General features: G+C 43.2%; 1 protein-coding gene across 1 annotated transcript in view; it reads left to right on the top strand.

Annotated features, from left to right (window-relative positions):
- Nucleotides 1-21,768, top strand: part of COLEC12 (collectin subfamily member 12) — a 178,276-nt gene that overhangs the window by 16,256 nt on the left and 140,252 nt on the right. The window contains exon 2 of the mRNA XM_012445055.3: nt 5,072-5,122. Coding sequence (XP_012300478.2) covers nt 5,072-5,122 — 51 coding nt within the window. The remainder of the gene's footprint in view (nt 1-5,071; nt 5,123-21,768) is intronic.

Below are 21,768 nucleotides of genomic sequence, written 5' to 3'. Positions count from 1 at the left end.
AATGTAACCTGGAGGATTAAAATGAAAACGCAGGGCCGGGCACAGTGGCTCACGCCTGTAATCCCAGCACTTTGGGAGGCCCAGTCAGGTGGATTGTCTGAGTTCGAGACCAACCCACCCAACATGGTGAAACCCCGTCTCTACTAAAAATACAAAAATTAGCCGGGCGTGGTGGCACACGCCTGTAATTCCATCTACTTGGGAGGCTGAGGCAGAAGAATTGCTTGAGCCCAGGAGACGGAGGTTTCAGTGAGCCAAAATCATGCCACTGCACTTCAGCCTGGCCAACAGAGTGAGACTAAAAATAAATAAATAAATAAATAAATAAATAAATAAATAAATAAAATGAAAATGCAAAAGTCCAGCATGGGAGCCAAGAAAATATGAGCTTACAGAATAAATTTTAAACACTTTCTGTAGTTTAATATGTTAAGGTTGCTTCTTCCCCACAGACAAACTCCTGTCAGAAACAGGGATCAAGTTATGACCACTGCAGGACTTAGAGGGCTTAAATCCTAACCACATCCTTATTCATGTCGGAGTGTGGCAGTTGTGTGGCTATGACTGTCAGAGATACACTTTGGAAAGTGTAAGTTGCTAAAGAGACTGACATCAGAAGAGTCTCCTCATCTGAGTATATCACCTTTGCAGGCCCTGATACTGTAAAGGCAATCTGACAATCTGGGATAAAACACATTGAGTTTGGGTCTATATGGTGTGAGGAAAAGGTTTTGAGAATAGAATATAGCATTGCACATCGTATCAGGCTTTTTGTCTTCATTAAAACCTGCCTGTCAGCCCTTTTGGGCCCTAGCATAGCCTTCTGCCCTCTAGCATGTTTTAGTCATTGGGAACACTGACTACTCATTCTCTCTCCTATGGCTATTGTTGCTTGATCTAAATCATCTCCACAACCACAAGCCCTGTCAGCTTTACCCTCTTCCTCTTCCTCAAGTCCCTAAACACCCAATGGTACCATCAGCCTGAATCAGCTGTTTGCTAACTGAGCAGCTGGGAACATCTGGGAGTGGGCCTGGGGGACCACCTAAGCCAGTGAACTATGCACCAAGCTTTCCCTGCCCGGAATCCACCTAACTCTAAAGGGTAGCAAAAGAGGATTCTAAAGTCAACTTTTGAGAACATTGACTAAAACAGTTAACCAGTTTTTTTTTTTCTTCTCTTAGCACATCTCACAGTCTCTGATAGTTCCAAAACCATTATGAATTTCCAACAAAAGGATATAATATACAGTGTTTTCCAATCTCCGTCCTCTCCGAAAAAACAAACAAAAAACAAAAACATTGAGAGAGACTGATTTAAGGCACTTCTGTATAATTGTAGTCAGAAGTCATGTGTGGTGACTTACTTGTACCCCTCATGTCTCCTGTGATTTTCTAATTTTAGAGTTGGATGCGATAGAGACTGTTTTATTCTTTTAGTGGCTGTTATAAGAATCCCTAATCCTTTTTGGATGAGGGTTAAGACGAGAAGCAGGGAACCCACCCTGTGCTTTATGATGGGTGGCCTGTGAGGCCTTTGTTTTCTTGAACCCCTCATGGATTTGGACATGTTAATTTGGAGGTAGAAGCAGAACACAGCTAAATTGCTTTAATAACAAAAATATGAGAAACTTGAAGTTCCCAGGGAAATTTCAGGAAGGAGAGAGAAGTCAGTCAGAGTAAATGCTGCATGGGAAAAAGATCAGAGAGGAAAAAGAAAACAAACAAACAAGCTGTTGGTAGCCCTGCTGAAATGAAGCTTTTGGGGAGAATAGACATGTCCAATGGGAAGTTTTAAGCTGTTTGCTGTTGGGGGTGCAGCACGAACCTCCCCTTATGTTTCCACTGTGACATCTTCGATGATGTTTCTGTGGCCCACAGTGCCTGAGCGTGAGTGAATTCTGCTGCAGAGGTGGCACAGTGGTGGAAGGGACAGAGCTGGCTGAGGGCACTGATGTCTGGGTGCCATGGATGCTGAGATTCATGTCTCATTAATTCTGCTAGGTTGTAAGCATGTGTTTATTGAATGAATGAATGAAAAAACAAATGAATGGATATCTAAGCAGACATAGCAGGTCAGGGTTTCCCTTTAATGGAGAATAGATGAGGCTGCAGCCATTAATACGACAGATTACCAAGTCAAGCATTAATATAACAGATTAGTAAGTAAAGCAGGAACAGAGTATGGGCTTGATGTGTATTTGTGGAGCTAACCAATCACTGCTGTTCTCTTGGTTGTAAGCAGGTTCCTCCATGCAGAAATACCTAAAGCTTTAATCCCTGCCATAGGAACACTACTTTGAGTATAAATGTGTGGCCTTCTAGATTGCAAACCAAGGTCTCTTCCCTTTCTTCAGAATAAGGAGACAATGGTGAAATGCAAAGATATCACACCTCTCCATTTTCTGTTAGAAATAACCACTGTCTCACATGTGATTTTTTTGGGGGGTTGGGGGACAGTCTCACTCTGTCCCCCAGGCTGGAGTGCAGTGGCATGATTTCGGCTCACTGCAACCTTCACTTCGGGTTCAAGTGATTCTCATGGCTCAGCCTCCTGAGTAGCTGGGATTACAGGTGCTCGCCACTACGCCCAGCTAATTTTTGTATTTTAAGTAGAGATGGGGTTTTGCCATGTTGTCCAGGCTGATCTCAAACTCCTGACCTCAGGTTATCTGTCCACCTAAACCTCCCAAAGTGCTGGGATTAGGCAGCACATATGATTTTATAAATACATTGTAACAAACAAGTATTCTGAGCTTCACCACATTGTGTTTATAGATATACATCTTGGGTTCTCCGTAACATTTCAAGGTTCAGATATCGCTAGATCATGTCCCATTTGGGAATTGAAAAAGACTACCACAGAGGCTTCATTTCCTCTATATGCTTTTCTTTCTTGAAAGCCAAGATAAGGGACCATAACTTACTTCCCTCTGAATCCACAGCCTGGCAGTCTCTGCCAAGGTGAGTGCTAAGAACATGCCTTTGAGCTGAGCTGCCTGTGAGAGAAAGATAGGCTGGGGCAGTAATGGACCCAGCCAGACAGAGTCCCCGGGAAAGGCCTGGCTTTGATACCTCTTACTTGTCATCAAAAAGTGTCCTCCTAAACAATAGACCCTGGGGCCTACTTGAGGGTGGAAAGTGAGAGGAGAATAAAACTAAACTACCTGTCGGAAACAACAGATGCTAGAGATGATGTGGAGAAATAGGAACACTTTTACACTGTTGGTGGGAGTGTAAATTAGTTCAATCATTGTGGAAGACAGTGTGGCGATTTCTTAAGGACCTAGAAATAGAAATTCCATTTGACCCAGCAATCCCATTACTGGGTATATGCTCAAAGAACTATAAATCATTCTACTATAAAGACACATGCACACGTATGTTCATTGCAGCCCTGTGTACAATAGCAAAGACCTGGAACCAACCCAAATGTCCATCAGTGATAGACTGGACAGGGAAAATGTGGTACATATACACTGTGGAATACTATGCAGCCATAAAATACGACGAGTTCATGTCCTTTGTAAGGACTTGGATGAATCTGGAAACCATCATTCTCGGCAAACTGACATAAGAACAGAAAGCCAAACACCGCATGTTCTCACTCATAGGTGGGTGTGGAACAATGAGAACATGTGGACTCAGGGAGAGGAGCATCACACACTGGGGGCAGTTGGGGGGGTAGGGGAGAGACAGCGGGGGGTGGGGAGGGATAAATGGGGAGAAATGCCAGATATAGTATGCACCTAAAGTAAAATAAATAAATTTAAAAAGAAAAGAAAAGAAAAGAAAAACTCCCTGTCGAGTACTATGCTCACTACCTGGGTAATGAAATAATCTGTCCACCAAACCCCCACAACACACAATTTACCCATGTAAAAGACATGCACATGTACCCCCGAACCTAAAATAAAATTTGTAAAGAAAAAAAGTGTCCTTTAGTTGTGCAATTAATATGAAATTGTGTCTGTGCAGTGCTTGCCCTTCTGAGACCTTCACCTGGCAGAACTGTAAGATGAGCAGGTCTTTATAGATGCAATAAGGAATCTCATGTCCACGTTAGGAATGAGATTTTAGGTCTTTTGGTAGAAAGGTTGGCTGATAAAACGTCTCTCTCTCTCTCTCTTTTTTTTTTTTTGAGATGGAGTTTTACTCTTGTTGCCCAGGCTAGAGTTCAATGGCACAATCTTGGCTCACTGCCTCAGCCTCCCAGGTTCAAGCAATTCTCCTACCTCAGCCTCTCAAGTACCTGGGATTACAAGCATATGCCACCAAAGCTGGCTAATTTTGTATTTTTAGAAGAGACAGGGTTTCACCATGTTGGCCAGGTTGGTCTCGAACTCCTGACCTCAGGTGATCCACCTACCTCGACCTCCCAAAGTGCTGGGATTACAGTGTGAGCCACCATGCCCAGCTGACATATCTCTTCATTCCATGGCGGTTCTACATTTAGGAATTTCTACAGTAAGGCTGCCTTTTGAAATGCATTTACTGGGAAACCATCGGTTGGCCCCAGTTGCCCAGTGGAAGGAGGGTGGGAAGGGTTTGGTTGTCATTGCAGGAACTATGTTGGTCCCTGAGAGGCAGCAGTTAGTGAAAGAGGTGACCCTAGATCCCAGACATCTAAAAACAGGGACTTTTGGGTTAGTTGCCTAAAGATAACTTAACCCCTTGGATGGTTGATTATTTCTGCAGGAAGCATGATGACAACAGTAAATCCATGCACACTTGTGAGGAAGATGTCAGAGAGAAACACTGAATTAATGGAGCATGACAGGGAGTGGCCGGGTGGTCCGGAAAGGCATCTCAAAGGGTTGCATTTTAGCTAAGACCTGAATTGGAAGGAGTCACATTAAGAACAGAGGAAGTGCATCCCACGCAGCAGGAGCAGCCAGTGTGGAGACCCCTGCAGTCTTTTCTAGAAAGCCTGGTGTGATCCGCCAGCAGAAGGAAAGCTGCTGTGACAAGCAGGGGCAATGGAGCAGGTGGAATACTGTGCCGCCCCCACCCCCTCCGCCCCTTCTGTGCCCCTTGCCAGGGTTAACACGGTGTCTCTTCTTCTCTCACAGACGACTTCGCAGAGGAGGAGGAGGTGCAGTCCTTCGGTTACAAGCGGTTTGGTGAGTCCTGACAAAACTGTGTTCCTTCTTTATGGTCGATCTTGGATGCAGCTACAGACCCCAAGAGACCGTTGGCAGGCCTTTGGCAGGCACTTCATACACATGGGCGTTTGTGGCTCTGAGGTCCAATTTTGGTTGGAAAGTGAGTGTCTGTGTCCCAGGCAGAGGGTTTCTCACAATTCTGAGGGGCCATGGGACAGGAGCCGCACCCAGGCATGGTGAAGCGATCGGATGTTTATGGTCTGCGGAATATGAAAGAGACGGCCTGCTAGACAGAGTGTGGTGGGAAAGGCAAATCTGTGACAAGACAGGAGCAAAATACCTGGAATTTTTCGATTTCGATATTCAGAAAACATCTTTGCTCAGGCCTAACTCTCCTAACCTAGTGTTCATGAATGAGTGAGAGGGAGACTTCTTCCAGGAACCCGTCTTGACACAGGTGCTCTGTGGTAGGCTGAGGAATGGCCCCCAAAGGTGACAGCACCCTGAATCCTGAAACCTGAATGTTACTGTATGTGGCACAAAGGACTTTGCAGGTGTGATTAAGTTGAAGAGCTTGAGATGGGGTGATGATCCTGGGTTACCTGGGTGGGCCCTGGAAGCCATCACAAGGGTCCTTATAAGAGAAGCAGAGGGAGATGTGACTGCAGAGGGAAGGTGATGTGAGGACGGAAGCTGAGGTTTTTGTGATGTGCTCTGGTCAAGGGATACAGGTGGCCATCAGAAGCCAAAAATGCAAGGGCATTAATGGATTCTTCCTTCAGAGCCTCATGAGGGAGAGCTGTCCTTCCCACATTTTCATTTCAGCTGACTGAGGCCGATGTTAGACTTCTAGCCCCCAGAACTATGAGAGGAGAAATCTGTATTGTTTAAGCCAGAACGTTCGTGGTAATCTGTTACAGCAGCCGCAGGAAACTCATACATGCCCTCTGCTTCCCAGGCTGCTGCACCGGGTGCTCTTCTCTGCTTTGACCTTGCTTCTCAGGACCTGCAGTTTGGCCTTGAAATGCCAGTGGTCATTGCAGAGTTTCAAAGGCAGGTCCAGGGACTGGAGGGTTTTCCCGCCAGCTCGTTTCTGTGTTTGGCCAGAGGAAATGGAGAAGGACAGAGGAGAAAAGGGTGTGTATGTGAGTGAGTGAGTGTGTGTGTGTGTGTGTGTGTGAGAGAGAGAGAGAATGAAAGTGAATGAATCTACTTCCTGTTGCTTAAAAAAATCCTGGCTGGACTTTGATTAAAGTTAACAACCCCCAGCTGCTCTGGCTCCTGCGTTGCTTTAGCATTTTTCCTTCTGGACACACACGTCTACATTACTTTCTGGGAAAACATACGACTTTAGAATAGGAACGCAGTGGCACCAAGCTCATCTCTCCTGCATTCGTTCCCTGGCAGAGCAGCCCGGGTGCAGCCCTGTTGCCCTCCTCTGTGTTCTTGTTCGTCATCTACACGACTCCATGTTTCTGAGATGGGACCCTGGTCCTGTGTTCTCCTTTCCTGGGGAATGGGGGGACTCAGTGAAGGCAGCAGTAAGAGTGAAGATGAAACCAAGAATTATAAAGGAAAACAAAACAAAAAAACACAGAAAGACAAGAATAAAGAGGAAAACAAAACTTATCAAAATAAGACAAAATAAATGTGGGGATGCCTGCGTGTTTTGGAACTCAGCAGAGATATGAAGACCCAAGAGAGAAAGCCTCTGTAGAAAGGGTGACCTTGAGAGAAAATTTTTAATAAATTTCTCAGCATGTTACCAGTTAGATGGGTGGGTGGGGATTTGATGAAAAACACACAAAAAAGTACATTGCCGACAGGTTTTAATTTGTGGTGGTTAAGTTATGCATGGGAGTTGCAACGGATGACTCACAGGAGACATGATAACCACTTACAAATATTAGAGAGCACAAACAAAGGCTAGAAGAGAATGAGGCCAAGTGGTACACATAGAAGAGAGGGACGAAATTAAAATGGGAATCCTTGGGATAGTCTATGAAAGAGACATTCCTGATGCTGAGAATTCTTGGATTCAGCCTCTAGGCAAGGTGATGGATATCCAGCATAGGGCCAGAGTAGATCTTTGCAAATGGAAGAGTCTTTGAGATGTTTGCTATATTTTATTTTATTATTTTAGTTTTGAGACAGGGTCTTGCTCCGTCACCCAGGCTAGAGTGCAGTAGTGTGATCATAGCTTACTGTAACCTTGAATTCCTGGGCTCAAGCAATCCTCCTGCCTCAGCCTCTCGAGTACCTGGAACTGCGGGTATCTGCCACTATGTCTGGCTAATTTTTAAATTTTTTGTGGAGACAGGGTCTTGCTCTGTTGCCCCAGCTGGTTTTGAACTCCTGGGCTCAAATAATCCTCCAGCCTCAGCCTCCCAAAATGCTGAGATTACAGGCATGAGCTACTGTACCCACCTGAGATGATTTAATTCTGCCTTTAATTTCACCAATAAGGGAGATGAGGCTCAGATAGATTATGTCCTTGCTGAAGCAAGTTAGCTGGAGCTGGGGTTAGAAGATTCTCTTGTAACTCTCAGCATAGGGTTGTTTTAGGGAACGGCTCAGCAGTGAAGTGGAGGTGACCTTTCAACTTCCGTGTTGTGGAGGGGGACCCTGCAGCTCTGGAACCCTACAGTGGACTGGACACCCAATCCAGCCCCACTGGGGAGGCCTCATCATGGTTATAGGGCAAGGACTCTGATTCTTTAGAAGGTAAATGGGTTTTCCATTCCCAAGAAGTGGCCAATTGAATCCAGCAGAACCCAAGAACCCATTTCTTCAGGCATGGCTCCACTTTAACCATTAAAGGAAGACCACGTCCCTTCCATGCAACAGGTTGATAGTAAGGTGGTAGGCGGAAGGTGTTCAGGGACAGGTCAACCCTCTAGGCCCTGCCCCAATCAGTCCTGTGTCTTGAAAGCAGCTACTTAAACTCGGTGGGTCCCAGATGGTATGTCTGCCCAACCAGCAGAGTGAACCTGCCAAAGTCTTCACAGGGCTTCGGTGAGGTTAAGAGAGATGTCAGATGGACAAGTGCTTTGAAGTTACAGCACTATAAAAACACAAGACCGTACTATCGCTCCCCTGAGATCTGGGGCTGTTAGCACTCTCTCCATATTTTGGTACAGCCACTGCACAGTATCAAAGTGTGACAGATCTGAAAACTTATTCCTGAAGAAATGTAAAGGTGTGATTTTCTTCTGAAAAAATGGTAACATTGTAGCCATTTATAGTTTCAGAAATAGACTCGATAACATAGAGGGTCTAGTTATTGTTTAATTTTAGGTACATATTGCTTATGCAAGTATGATGAACACAACCCAAATTTAGACTACAGATGAGGCAGAGGTCAGTTATTCACAGGGCAAAGGGGCCATTGTTTTAGCAAATCATTACTGGGTAGGCTTGTTTCCAAAGTTATTCATATAGAGTTATTTTTCAGAGGTGTTTGCTACATGAAGTCAAGGCTGTTTACATAATAATATTGTGCTTCTTTAAATTCAGCATATTATTACAATAAAGAGCAAAATCCACGATCTTCTCCGATGATCTCATATGGTATTGTATTTAGTACAGTCAGCCCTTGTTTACTCAGGGATTCATTTTTGCAGTTTAGTCTCAACTAGGTCTTCTGTTTTTCTTCAGTCTTTCCATATACCAGGCTTGTTCAGCCCCATTCTCAAAGTTCTGGACAGGTGTCTAAAGAAGAGATGGAGTTTGGTCTGACGGTTTTGCCACTTTAATTAAGTGAGCATTTTCAAGCTTTAATCAGGCTTCGGGGGTCAGCGTTTCTTGGCCTCAGTATGCAGAGCTAATTGGGACGTAACTATAGTTACAATCTGGCAGAGTTCACTTTCTGGGACACGAGGTATCAGTATATTAATTTTTATTTTCCATAGATGTGATGTATACTACCACGAAAGTGATATTTTTCTACTTATTTCCCAGTTACTGTTTTCATTAAAAGCTTCACACATGGCTCTAGAATCCTTTATTATTATACTTAGCAGAAAGGGAAAGAGACACAGTACCACCCGCATGGCCTGGGCCCTGCCTCTGGAGCCTGCATTCTCCCTTTCTGCGCTCTGGGGGGCGCTAGACTGACTTTGTTTCATTGATTGGTCGAAATGGATTCTCTTCTGTTATTTTGGGAATCTGATTCGCTATGATAATAGATGTCCAAAGTTGGGATGATGGAGGAGCAAGAGATACGTGGTTCAGCCTTTGAAAATCACGGGTGGAGTTAAAGGTTTCCAGTGAGCAACTGTGGGGAGCTGGAAACATTTGTTGTTTGTATTTTACAAGCAAAGCTTTGACAGAATTGCTTCTTTGGGGCTCAGGGATAGGAATTATTAATAGCTATGAGAGAAAAAGATCTGAAAAATGGCAAACTGAAATGGTAACAAAAAAGAAAAAGGAAGCATTCTCTATGGAGTAGAATTCAAGTTTTTGGTAAAAACTAAGTGGGAAAGTTCTAAGGAAATTGCTGAAAAATTATTTAGGGGAGACTGGGCGTGGTGGCTCACGCCTGTAATCCAAGCACTTTGTAGGCCAAGGTAGGTGGATCACCTGAGGTTAGGAGTTCAAGACCAGCCCAACCAACATGGTGAAACCCTGTCTTGAAAAAAATAATAAAAATAAAAATAAAAATAATTTAAAAATAAAAAAAAATTATTTAGGGGTTATGGTTCAAAACAGGGTATCAGATGCCTTTTCCTTTGAGGTCAGTAAGTGTGTTCTTTGAAGCATGTCCTTGAATAGTTTTGTTTATGCACAACTTCATAGGCCTCTCTATAGCTATAGCCTCAAACAAGCCAGGCTTTAACATTCCCCTTTCTTTCCTCGAAAAATAGTTGCAGATTAGCAAGTATATTTCTAAGAGTTTGGGCCACGCAGTGCCAGGCCTGTCGAAGCAGCATGAGAAATCTGTGTTGAAGAGAATCCAGCCCTGCCCCTGAATGCCCCTGCCTCATGCCTTACCATCACCGTGCCCTCTTTCCAAACCCAGCCACCAAAGAGATAAACATATGGAAACTTAAATTCATGGCTCTAGTTAAATTATTGAGCTGTTTCTTGCCAAGAGCTTTAGAGAAACTAATGTCTAAAATCATAGGGGACTACTGAGGCTTCTGAAAAATCACAGCACGAATATGCTTAACCATGTAGCCAGAAAGGAAGGTTCTTTCTGAGGCACATGGTGTCTGCTTTTACTGCCAAGGGATTGAAAGAGTTTACCAAGAAGATGCTGAACTCTCTTTGGGAAGCTGCTCCAGATAAACACTTGGATGCCTCTACTTCTTGTTGCTGGGCTTAGGGGAAGCAGGCTGCCTGTCTCTCCTCTCCTGGGACTCTTCCTGGAAGCCTGGCTTTATCTTCTGATTTGGAGAAGGCGTTGACTTGAAGCCATTGATCTCCGACAACAAGGAGGGCTCCAGGCATCCCTCTCACCACAGCCCTGCAGAAGGCTGACCCATTCCCTGATGAGAATGCCAGGAATTTCCATCATTTCCTGTGGGGAATGACTGAATAAGCGCAGCGAGAGGCTGTCCTTCCAGAGGCACCTTTTCCAAACATTTCTAAGTGAAGCACAGGACTGACACAGGGAGGAAAGTGAAGGGCAAGGGAACAGTGGGACCCAGTGCTCCCCATGGGGTTTCTTTGAAATGTCCAAAACCATTTGCATCAAGTTAAGTGGAGAGTTTCATTTATGTGGTTTTGCAAATCCAGCAGAGTTGGTATTTCTGATTTTATTTATTTATTTATTTATTTATTTTTATTTTTGAGACAGAGTTTTGCTCTCGTGGCCCAGGCTGGAGTGCAGTGGCACTATCTCGGCTCACTACAACCTCCGCCTCCCGGGTTCAAGCAATTCTCCTGCCTCAGCCTCCTGAGTAGCTGGGATTACAGGTACCCACCACCAAGCCTGGCTAATTTTTTTGTATTTTTAGTAGAGATGGGGTTTTATCATGTTGGCCAGGCTAGTCTCGAACTCCTGACCTTAGGTGATCCACCCGCCTCAGCCTCCCAAAATGCAGCGATTACAGGCATTAGCCACCACACCCGGCCTCTGATTTTATAAGAATACGGTATCAAAATGGCATGTGGGGGAACTCAGTGCCAAAGAGATTCTCAGGCAGACCCAACTGGAAGGGGAGTCCAGAGTAGCTCATCCAGCCCCTTTATCCTCTGCTTCCAAGCAGGCAGGTGGGGCTCCTAAATGCTGAGACAGGGAGTTCGTTGGCCATCACTGCTTTTTATATAACCTGAGGAGATTTCATCATCTTTATCACTATACATGATAACCACAGGCTCCCTTGCCAACAGTGTGCACCCAGGTTTCCCTTCTTTTCACGAAGAGGACTTCTCACTGGTTAGATCAGACCCTCCTTGCCTTGTCTTTCCTGCCCATCGGCAAAAAAAAATGGTTCAATACCACGTTCCCATGTGATTATGATTTTTTTCAGACCATGTGAAGAGAAAGTCATGTAAAAGAAACCATTAAACACTCCTTTGTGGATATCTACTATGTACCAAGTGGTTTCCCACCCATTAGTTCATTGAATTCTCCCAGAAACCCTTGGGGTAGGAATTACCTGTGGTTTGCAGGTGAGAGCCAAAGCTCCCAAGGTTGTGGCATGGCCAGTGTTGGAGTTAAGCCTGATTTCATGCCTCAGTGTTCATTCTGCTCTACTAGTGACTCGGAAGCTCACAGACACGGCCATACTGAAGCATCCCAGAATTTTAGTGGAAAAGCATGTCATCATAGATGTGCCTGGACTAAATCAGCAGCTGTTGATATGGTCTCATATTTCACAGTTTCACAATATGTGTTGTATTGAACACTTGAGCCCTGAGTTTTCAAGCCATTTAAAGTACATCAACTCCTCCCCATTCTCCCTGGTTTTCATTCACTTATGAATCCTGGTAGGGCTGTGGGAGGGAGAAGGGGAGAATAATTTGTTTTTCCAACAATTGGGTTGAAACTGAATGTGGTTTGTTTTTATTTTTGGAAAAGTTAAAGAAAAAAAGCCTACTCGGCTGTTTTGGTTAAGACAGCATGGAGACATTTAGGTTGTTTCCAATGTTTATTGTTGTGGGGCAGAGTGGGAAAGAGTTTCCCTTTTGGTAGCAACTCCAAGCAACTTGAGACAGATGAACTCTGAAACTTTCCTTAAGATTTGAGTTGTTCATTTGGAGGCCCCTTGGGAAGAGGAAAGCTGTCCTTGGGCCATGGATTTTGAGAAAAATAACTATGGTCCTCTGCAAAGTTGTGAACTAGAGTGTCTCTTTTTCCCTCTCACTTTCTCCTGGTGTTCAGTGTACACTATGGGGTGGGTCTGGGGGGAGGTGGTGCCCAGGAAGCAAGGCTTTAGAGTCAGACAGTCCTGCTTCACATAATGGTTTTGTCTTTTACCAGCTAAGCCTCACTTTGTGTATCTGTGAAATGGGTGTGACAAGAATATAGTGTGTATTCTTTGTAGGATATATCAATTATAAAACCATAATATATATGGGGGCCACATATACAGTAGGTCTGCACTAAATTGTGGCTATTTTAAACTGCTGACATGCTCCCAACCCTCCCACTCTGCTCTTTTGTCTCTCCCAGGCCCTGGGATTCCATCTTTGGTGTTGCCCCAGGTCTCCCCTTGTGAAGCCCAGCAGTCCCCATTCTCTCCGATCCTTCTCACCTTATTCCCTCCCTCCATCAAAATCTTACTGCCCTACCTCCTATATTCTCTGCCCTGCAGCAGCCTAGTAATTTGTTCAGGGAATTCCAAAGGAGTCTATTTTCTTTCCTTTTCTTTTTCTTTCTTCTCATCCTCCTCCCCCTCCTCCTCCTCATCTCCTTCTTCTTCTTCTTCTTCCTCTTCTTTTTTCTTTCTTTTTGGAGACAGGGCCTCACTCTGTCACCCAGGCTGGAGTGCAGTGGTGCCATCACTGCAGCCTTGACTTCCTGGGTTTAGGCGACCATCTCACCTCAGCCTCCCAAGTAGCTGGGACCACAGGCATATGCTACCACTCTAGGCTGATTTTTTTTGAAATTATTTTTTGTAGAGATGGGATCTCATTACGTTGCCTAAGCTGGTCTTGAACTCCTGGCCTCAAATGACCATCATGGCCCCAGCCTCCCAAAGTGCTGGGATTGCAGGTGTGAGGCACCACACCTGGCCAGGAGTCTGTTTTCTTGCAGGACATTTAAAAAAATGTAAAGGGTTGGTGGCCATTAGTAAAGAATAATACTTTTAAGGAAGGTAGCATACTGGAGGGTCAGAGCAGCTTCCATGGAGAGCTGGCCTGTCATCGTGGCTAAGAGAATGTATGCTGGGGTCAGACTACCTGGGTTCAGTTTCCAGCTTTGCCAATTACAAGTGAGTAGCTGTGGGCAAATTAGCCTCTCAGTGCCTGAGCATCCTCCTCTAGAATATAGGGATAACTATGCTTTCTGCCTGTAGAGTTATCGTGAGAAGTAGATGACTTAATACTCAGAGTTGTGCCTTGCACCCAGAATACGTACATAATCCATACAAGGTGGATATAATGTATGTATTAATGAAAAGTGGCACAAATGGTCACAGGGTGGCTGCAGTGGGTCCAGGCTTCATTTCAGTGACTTCTTTTTAGAGGAAAAGCAGCTTTCCCAGGGGCCTTCTGTCTACTTACCCTGTCATCTCATTGACCAACAAGTCCTTTTCAAAATTATTTATGTAGAGAGGGAATGGGCTGCCTCTAGTTGGCTTGGACTCATTGTTTGGGGAGGAACAGTTGGTGAGGAATTAAGCACTCCAGCCATTATTATTAGTCGTAACAGTACTATCTATAATATATAATGTAATATTATATTTTAAATGTAATATTGTTATACAATAATTATTAAAAAGCAACTTAATTTATATTGTTATTTATATAATCTGATATATTATTATTTATAACTTGTTTCATGTATAACATTATTATTTTTTTATTTATTTTTATTTTTATTTTTTGAGATGGAGTCTTGCTCTGTTGCCAAGCTGGAGTGCAGTGACGTGATCTTGGCTCACTGCAACCTCCGCTGCCTGGATTCAAGCAATTCCCCTGCCTCAGCCTCCCAAATAGCTGGGACTACAGGCACGTGCTACCACGCCTAGCTAATTTTTTGTATTTTAGTAGAGATGGGGTTTCACCACGTTGGCCAGGATGGTCTCGATCTCCTGACCTAGTGATCTGTCCGCCTTGGCATCCCAAAGTGCTGGAATTACAGGCGTGAGCTACTGCACCCAGCCAAAATTATTTTATATAAAATTTAAAAATTCAGTTTATTTGTAAAATAATTGCAAGTTTACTTCCTAATTGTGACTTTGTTATAAATGAAGCTACAAGGTGCTGTTCTAGTTTTTGACAGTTTGTAAAAAGAGAAGACATCAAAAACAAGACATCAGCATAATAGAGAAGTGAATGAATGAACAGAATTCATTTTGTTTTGTGGCTCAGTATTCTCTATAGTCTTAAGCAAATTTTGAAGAAAAAAATGTTTTTTTCAAAAGAGGAACTAACAAAAAAGAAAAAAAAAAACACTAAAGTTCCAAATCTTAGTGAATACAGCTCTTGCCACATGAAACATTGTGAAATTGGTCTCCTGATCTGAGTCATCACTATAAACGCTTTCTGCTTCTTCTGATATTTTATTTTTATTCTTTTATAGGTTTTTGAATACTGACATTTGGCCCTGATTGACACATGCTCCTCTTTTTATACACTCTGGTAGTTGTACTTTTTTATAAGTGTGAATATTTTCATGCACAGATCAATTTCTTTCACATGCTGCAAAAGGTGGAGGAATTTAGACTTGTCAGGAAAACAAGAGAATCAAACTCAGAGGTCTGCAAAGGTTCTGGCAGAAATCCAGATGGCATTCTTATTCCCAAGGCCTGAAGATGCCCTATAATCGCTAATATTTGAAATAACCTTTCTAACATGTCATTCTCATTCTGTGAAACAGGAAAATATAAAAGTACAGTTATTGCTTACATGCAAGGTCGCAAACCTTCAATCTAACTTCAATCTAAACCTAAATCTAAACCTTCAATCTAAACTTCCACAGCAGTTTAACTATGTAAGAGATAACTATATTATTCCCCTTCTGGAAAGCAACTGGGTGTTTGGTTAGTTATTTTAGAGACAAGGTCTCAATCTCTCACTCAAGCTAGAGTTCAATGGCATGATCATAGCTCACTACAGCCTTAAACTCCTGGACTCAGGTGATTCTCCCACCTCAGCCTCCTGAGTAGCTAGGAATACAGGCGTATATCATCATGCCTGATTAATTATTATTATTATTATTTTGTAGAGACAGGGTCTTGCTACATTGCCCAGGCTGGTCTTAAATTCCTGGCATCTGGGGTGGCGGCTCACACCTGTAATCCCAGCACTTTGGGAGACTGAAGGGGGTGCATCACTTGAGGTCAGGAGTTCAAGACCAGCCTGACCAACATTGTGAAATCCTATCGCTACTAAAAATACAAAAAAAAATTAGGTAGGCATGGTGGCAGGCCCCTGTAAACCCAGCTGCTTGGGAGGCTGAGGCAGGAGAATTGCTTGAACCCGGGAGGTGGAGGTTGCAATAAACCAAGATTGTGCCATTGCACTCCAGTCTGGGAGACAGAGCTAGACTCCATCTTAAAAATAAAAAAGTAAAAAAGTTCCTGGCCTCAAGTGATCCTCCTACCTTAGCCTTCCAAAGTGTTAGGATTACTGGTGTAAGCCACTGCACTCTGCCTAATAAGAAATATCAGGATGTAATGACTGTCCCACCTCATGTTTTACATAGAAGTCTTATGATTGAATTGCTTTTGGAAATAATTGAGGGGAAATATGAATACTTATAATTCTGAAAGACATTCACTGAATGCCTTCTTTATGCCATGAACTGTGGTACAAAGATAGATAAAACAAAATCCCCACTCTTGACCATTTTATTTGCCAACATTGACACTTATTAATTAATCTTGTTTCAATTTCTTGGAAAACAAAAGTTATAAAAAACATCTTTATGGAAGTAAAAATTTTTTCCTAAAGATGTCCATGCTGGTAGTGAGGCCTCATCAAAGGCTTCCCAGAGTCATAGAGTATATGTAGAATTAGAAGCTCCCATTCTGTGCTGAAAATGATAGGAAGTAGGGTGTCAGGGATCCACATATAAATTCTGCAGGTGTGAGTAAGAACCGAGTAAAACAGTTGGGGGCGGAGGAGTCCAATAGCCCAGGGGAGAAATGAGTGCAATGTTAATGGAAATCTGGGAAGAGATGCAGGCCTTCAGCAGTTCCCCTTTCTTGGGAGATGTATGCACTTCGTGAGACTTGTTGAGAAATGGAAGCAAGCAGGACTCTTGGCAAAGTGTCATTCTTAGTCCTCCATATGAAAGTGATGTGACATTTACTACCTATCCATATTGTGTTGGGCACCATGGACAATAAAGAAGGGAGACATGGCCTTTGCCTCTGGGAATTTCACATGTAATAAAATAGATTTTTCTAACAGCAGTGCATTTGCATAAAAGAAAAATAGCCAACCCTACAAATTGCCTCCTCTCTCACCTGCAGAATTTCCACAGGCACAATAGAGGGCACTACATGCCAAATGCACTGTGAGCCCTCTCTTCCTTCTGTCTGGTGGTATTCTAAGTCAGTACTGGCAAAGCTTCAGTGGTTTCCAAATAAGGTTGGGAACTCCCCTTTACCCCCACCTCTCTCCATCTGTGCAAGTGAAGAGAACTTGTATGAAGTCCCTTTCCTTTCCCCACAGAAAAGGTTGGGGGACGAGGTGTGAGAATCTGTTTGATATAAACCAGTAAAAGAAGGTGGGAAGGCAATATCCTTCCATGTGCTGTGCACACCATTGGCCACAGCCATTACTAAACTGCTGCCATGTGAAGCCACTCTGCTGATTAACAGCAGCTATGTTCATTTAAAGCACAATTCACAAAGAGTGTAATAAAATAATGTGGTTCAGAAGCCTTTGCTATTTGTTCCCCTCTTGATAGACTGAAATGTACCTCTGATAAACAGTGAAGTCCGTGAATAAGATCTCGGAGGGCCCAAATGACCTTAAGTAAATTTGCACCACCAGTCTTTAAATTTTCTTGTTATGGAATGAGGGATAACAATGTTTCAGGGACATTGTGGAGATGAACTAATACAAGCGAAGTGCTTAGCACAATAAATCCTCATTATTTACTAAGAGAGAAAGACAAAGATGGGGAATTAAATTTTACAAAAAACATAATGAGTTCAGTACTTCATTTGGGTACTCTCATATGTGTATGTCAGTATACTGTGTGTGTGTGTGTGTGTGTGTGTGTGTGTGTGTGTGTGTGTGTCTATTTAAAGAGTTCTGAATTGGAAGCATGGAGATCAGAATTTCTTTTGCTACACATTAACCAGCTATGTGAATTTTGCAAAATGATATAAACTCTCTGAATCTCAAGTAACCACTTCTGCAAAATAAAAGGGTTAGGGTAGATGATTTCAGAGGTTTCTTTAGGCTATACAGTGTTGTGGGTTTGCATCTATGTAATGTGATTTAAGGTTCAAGAATCTCTTCTGCCACTGCATTTGATTTTTATTTTTATTTTTTAAAATTTTTTATTTTATTTATTTTTTGAGACGGAGTCTCACTGTGTCACCCAGGCTGTAGAGCAGCGGTGTGATCTTGGCTCACTGCAACCTCTGCCTCCTGGGTTCAATCAATTCTCTTGCCTCAGCCTCCTGAGCAGCTGGGACTACAGGTGTGCACCACCATGCCCAGCTAATTTATGTATTTTTAATAGAGACAGAGTTTCACCATTGGCCAGGCTGGTCTCGAACTCCTAACCTCAGGATCCACCCACCTTGACCTCCCAAAGTGTCAAAATTACAGGCGTGAGCCACTGTGCCTGGCCTGATTTTTAAAATATATTATTATTTGCTCTTCCTTATCCTTATTCAACAATTCAAAATAAATATTTTGTAACTTCCTTTTGGATATATCTTCCTAGGTATCTGATGTAAAAGTTATTTGGCAAAAATTGTCAGATGGAAAACTTGCATTAGTTTTGTTCACAAATCTTAGTAATCTCAAGACTAATTCTACTTAGCTATAAGGTCTTTTCGTGTAACTCTATGAGTATTGAAGCATTTTCTAGGTGTGTTTTGAACAACTCTGTTCTAGATCACTAGACTCAAACATGGAAGATTCTGTTCTCTCCAAGCTTCATAAAAGTGGTTAATTATTCAAATGCAGGTGTCTGTAAATTTAATAGAAAGCATAATGTTTCCATTAACAATCTGAAGACAATTTAGCAGTTTCTCTCAATTCATTAATCTGTTTACGTTTATCATATGAAATTTTTCTTGGTACTTCTCATGCTAGTGAAAGACATATTGGACAAAAATCATAAATCCACCAGTTACCAACAGAGGAATGTCACTTTAGCTGTGCCTCTTCTTGAGAAGATGGCCCATTGGGAGCTGTGACTTCCTCATCTTATCTGGTTAGTTTTCAAGTATTAGAATCCATACACACAAAAAGGCATCCAGTGGACCTCTGTTTCTTGGGGCTTTTTTCATTCCTCCAAGAGCGTGGTTCTGTAAAGTGGGAATCCATATATTTAACAAGTTTGTGAGTGAGTCGTTTTCACAGCTGGGAAATCATTAGGTCAGTTCTCTCCCTCTCTGCCTTTGTGGAAATAGTTAACCCCACTTTGAAAACTGAAGTCAGCATTAGAATGAAGTAAAGAAGAAAGAAAGGAAAGAGGGCAGGAAGGAAAAAAGAAGGAAGAGAAAGTGTATTAGGGTTTTTGGGTTTTGGGGTTTTTTTTTCTATTTTTAATTGCAAACACCTAGAAAGGGTGTATTCTGATAAATTGAAAGTCTTTCTTTTCCTTGCTGAGTACTTGGGTGGATATAGGTACACTCACAGCTGAGGAGAGCTGAAGATTTTGGAGTTTCTGAGGTACTAAGCGAGGGAAGAGGTGAGGTAGGGGAGGGGAGGAAAACAGGGCTGGACATAGCAGGAAGTTCTACAGGCTTTGGGGTTGGGGAATAAGGCCATCTTGTTTAGTTCTCAAGGGCCAGGGACTTAGGAAGAATGGAGTGAGCATCTCCTTGCATACTTATAATTCCTGACTTTGTCAAAAAGTATATTTTTTCCCTGTTATATTGTAAATTGAATGAGGACAGAGATGGTGTCTGTTTTGTTCACCACTGTACCTGGTACAATTCCTCAGCTCAACATGTATTTGAGAAAGGAAGAGCAACAAGTTTGAGTGCTTAAAGTGTGCATTGCACTCAAGGTGCTTTCTTAAATCCTACCAAAGCTCATGATCTGATAAGCTGATCCCTGAATGTGCCTGTGGGGGGGCTGAGAACACTTTCTATAGTCAGATTCTGGGGAGACACAGCCTTGACCCCAAATCAAGCAGTAAGTTACAGCACACAGGCTCAAGTCCAGGAAAAGCAGAACAGAGCATGGAAGGTCTGAGAAAGGAAGGAGACAAACTGGAACCATTGGGAGGGGGCAGAGGGCCAGAGAACTAGTGTCTGAAGGAAAAGATTGAAGGAAGCAAGTAACTGCCCTGAAGGTCCTGGAAGTCTCTAACTAGGGCTGGTCTAGGTAACTTTATTTATTTATTTAGAGACAAGGTCTCACTCTGTTGCCCAGGCTGGAGTGCAGTGGTGTGATCTTGGCTCACTGCAACCTCCACCTCCTGGGTTCAAGCGATTCTCCTGCCTCAGCCTCCCTAGTAGCCGGGATTACAGGTACCCACCACCATACCCTGCTAAGTTTTGTATTTTTCATTTTTTTCTTTTTTGAGACATGGTCTCACTCTGTCCCCGAAGCCAGAGTGCAATGGTGCAATCTGTGCTCGCTGCAACCTCCACTTCCTGGGTTCAAGTGATTCTCCTGCCTCAGCCTCCCAAGTAGCTGGGACTACAGGTGTTTGCCCCTACGCCAGGCTAATTTTTATGTTTTTTGGTAGAGATTGGGTTTCGCCATGTTGCCCAGACTGATCTGGATTTCCTGACCTTAAGTGATCCACCCACCTCGGCCTTCCAAAGTGTTGGGATTACAGGTGTTAGCCACTGCACCTGGCCATAGGTAACCATTTACTCCTTTAGAAAGACTGGGAAGGTCCTTTTGCTTCAAAATAGTACCCTTGCTTGAATTTGTTTTATTTTTTGCTTAAAAATAATTAAGATAATAGGCCTCTTTTGAAGTACAAATACACTAGGAAATTTTAGAAATGATGATGGCTACTAATAGTCATCTGTACTTTAAGGTGAATTATTTAATCAGATTGCTTTCTTTCTGTAAAATCAAACTGAAATCAGCGAATTGTTTTAAAGAGATTTGTGTTTCAAAAAGATGAGAAGTTTAAAGAACTTTCGATCTTAGCACCTGGGATTGGGAAAGAAAAATTTCAAATGGTAAGGCAGAAACTCAGAAAGGAGAATGTGAAACACAAACTTTTCGTAATTAACAAGTTTGGCTGGGTGCAGTGGCTCACACTTGTAATCCCAGCACTCTGGGAGGCCAAGACGGGCAGATCACTTGAGGTCAGGAGTTTGAGACCAGCCTGGCCAACATGGTGAAACCCTGCCTCTACTAAAAACACAAAAATTAGCCAGGCATGGTGGCACACACATGTAGTCCCAGCTACTCAGGAGGCTGAGGCACAAGAATTGCTTGATCCCAGGAGGCAGAGGTTGCAGTGAGCTGAGATCCACCACTGCACTGCAGCCTGGGTGAGTGAGACCCTGTCTCAAGAACAAAACAAAACATATTTTTTTAAGTCTTTTCCCATCTCCCCTTTTCTTCCCAGAAAGCAGGTAAGAAGGGGTCAACTTTTAAAAAGCTTGAGGGAGAATGTGATCCCAGGAGAAACTTACTGTAAGCAGAGGTCCCCAGAGTGATAGGAGTGTCTAGAACCTGCACTTTGGAGAGCCTGAGAGTGCGTCACCCTCTGGCCATGGTGCCGAGCCCACCCTGCTGGGACTCCCCAGCCAAGTCCTGTGAACCAGTTAACTCTAAGTAGGAATAAGAAATGTGTTCTTACCATTTGCCTGAGTCTTGGGCCTTACAATGAGAGTTAGAGGGACGAGATTGAACAGCATACGTTGTGTACCTGTTGCATCCTGGCCCTGATGCTGGGCCCTGGGATTGAATTGCTAAGATATGGCACCAATATTGATGGTGCTCCCAGTCTAGCAGGGGAGAAAAAAGATCAATATATCTCTACTGTAGTTTGAGAAATGCTTGAAAGGAAATGGAGGATAAAGGAGCCAGATTCTGAAGTTTTTAATTCTTCAGAAAGTGGGGGAACCTGTGATTCAGAGAAAGCAATAAAGAGGGATGAATGTTTAAGGGAGAAGAATTAAAATGAGGTAGTCCCCAGACAGTGGGAACAGAATGAAGGCTGAGGAAACAGAATGAAGATACACCAGTAGCAACAAGGAGCATTATTAGTGCCTGTCCCCATGGGGAAATGAACTAGGGCCCATTCAAGGAGGGAAACACATACACACTCAGCTCTGGGATCCATCATCAAGTGATAGACTGTCATGAGATGCTGTGTTTATTAGGGACCTCATATACAATAGATGCTGGGGAGGCTTCAGAATAGTGATTCATGA

Source organism: Aotus nancymaae, unplaced genomic scaffold, assembly GCF_030222135.1.
Source record: "Aotus nancymaae isolate 86718 unplaced genomic scaffold, 86718_ANA_hifiasm-v0.15.2.pri h1tg000020l, whole genome shotgun sequence".
NCBI lineage: Eukaryota > Metazoa > Chordata > Mammalia > Primates > Aotidae > Aotus > Aotus nancymaae.
Note: the sequence above shows the minus strand (reverse complement) of the source record. Positions and strands in the feature narration are given on the sequence as shown.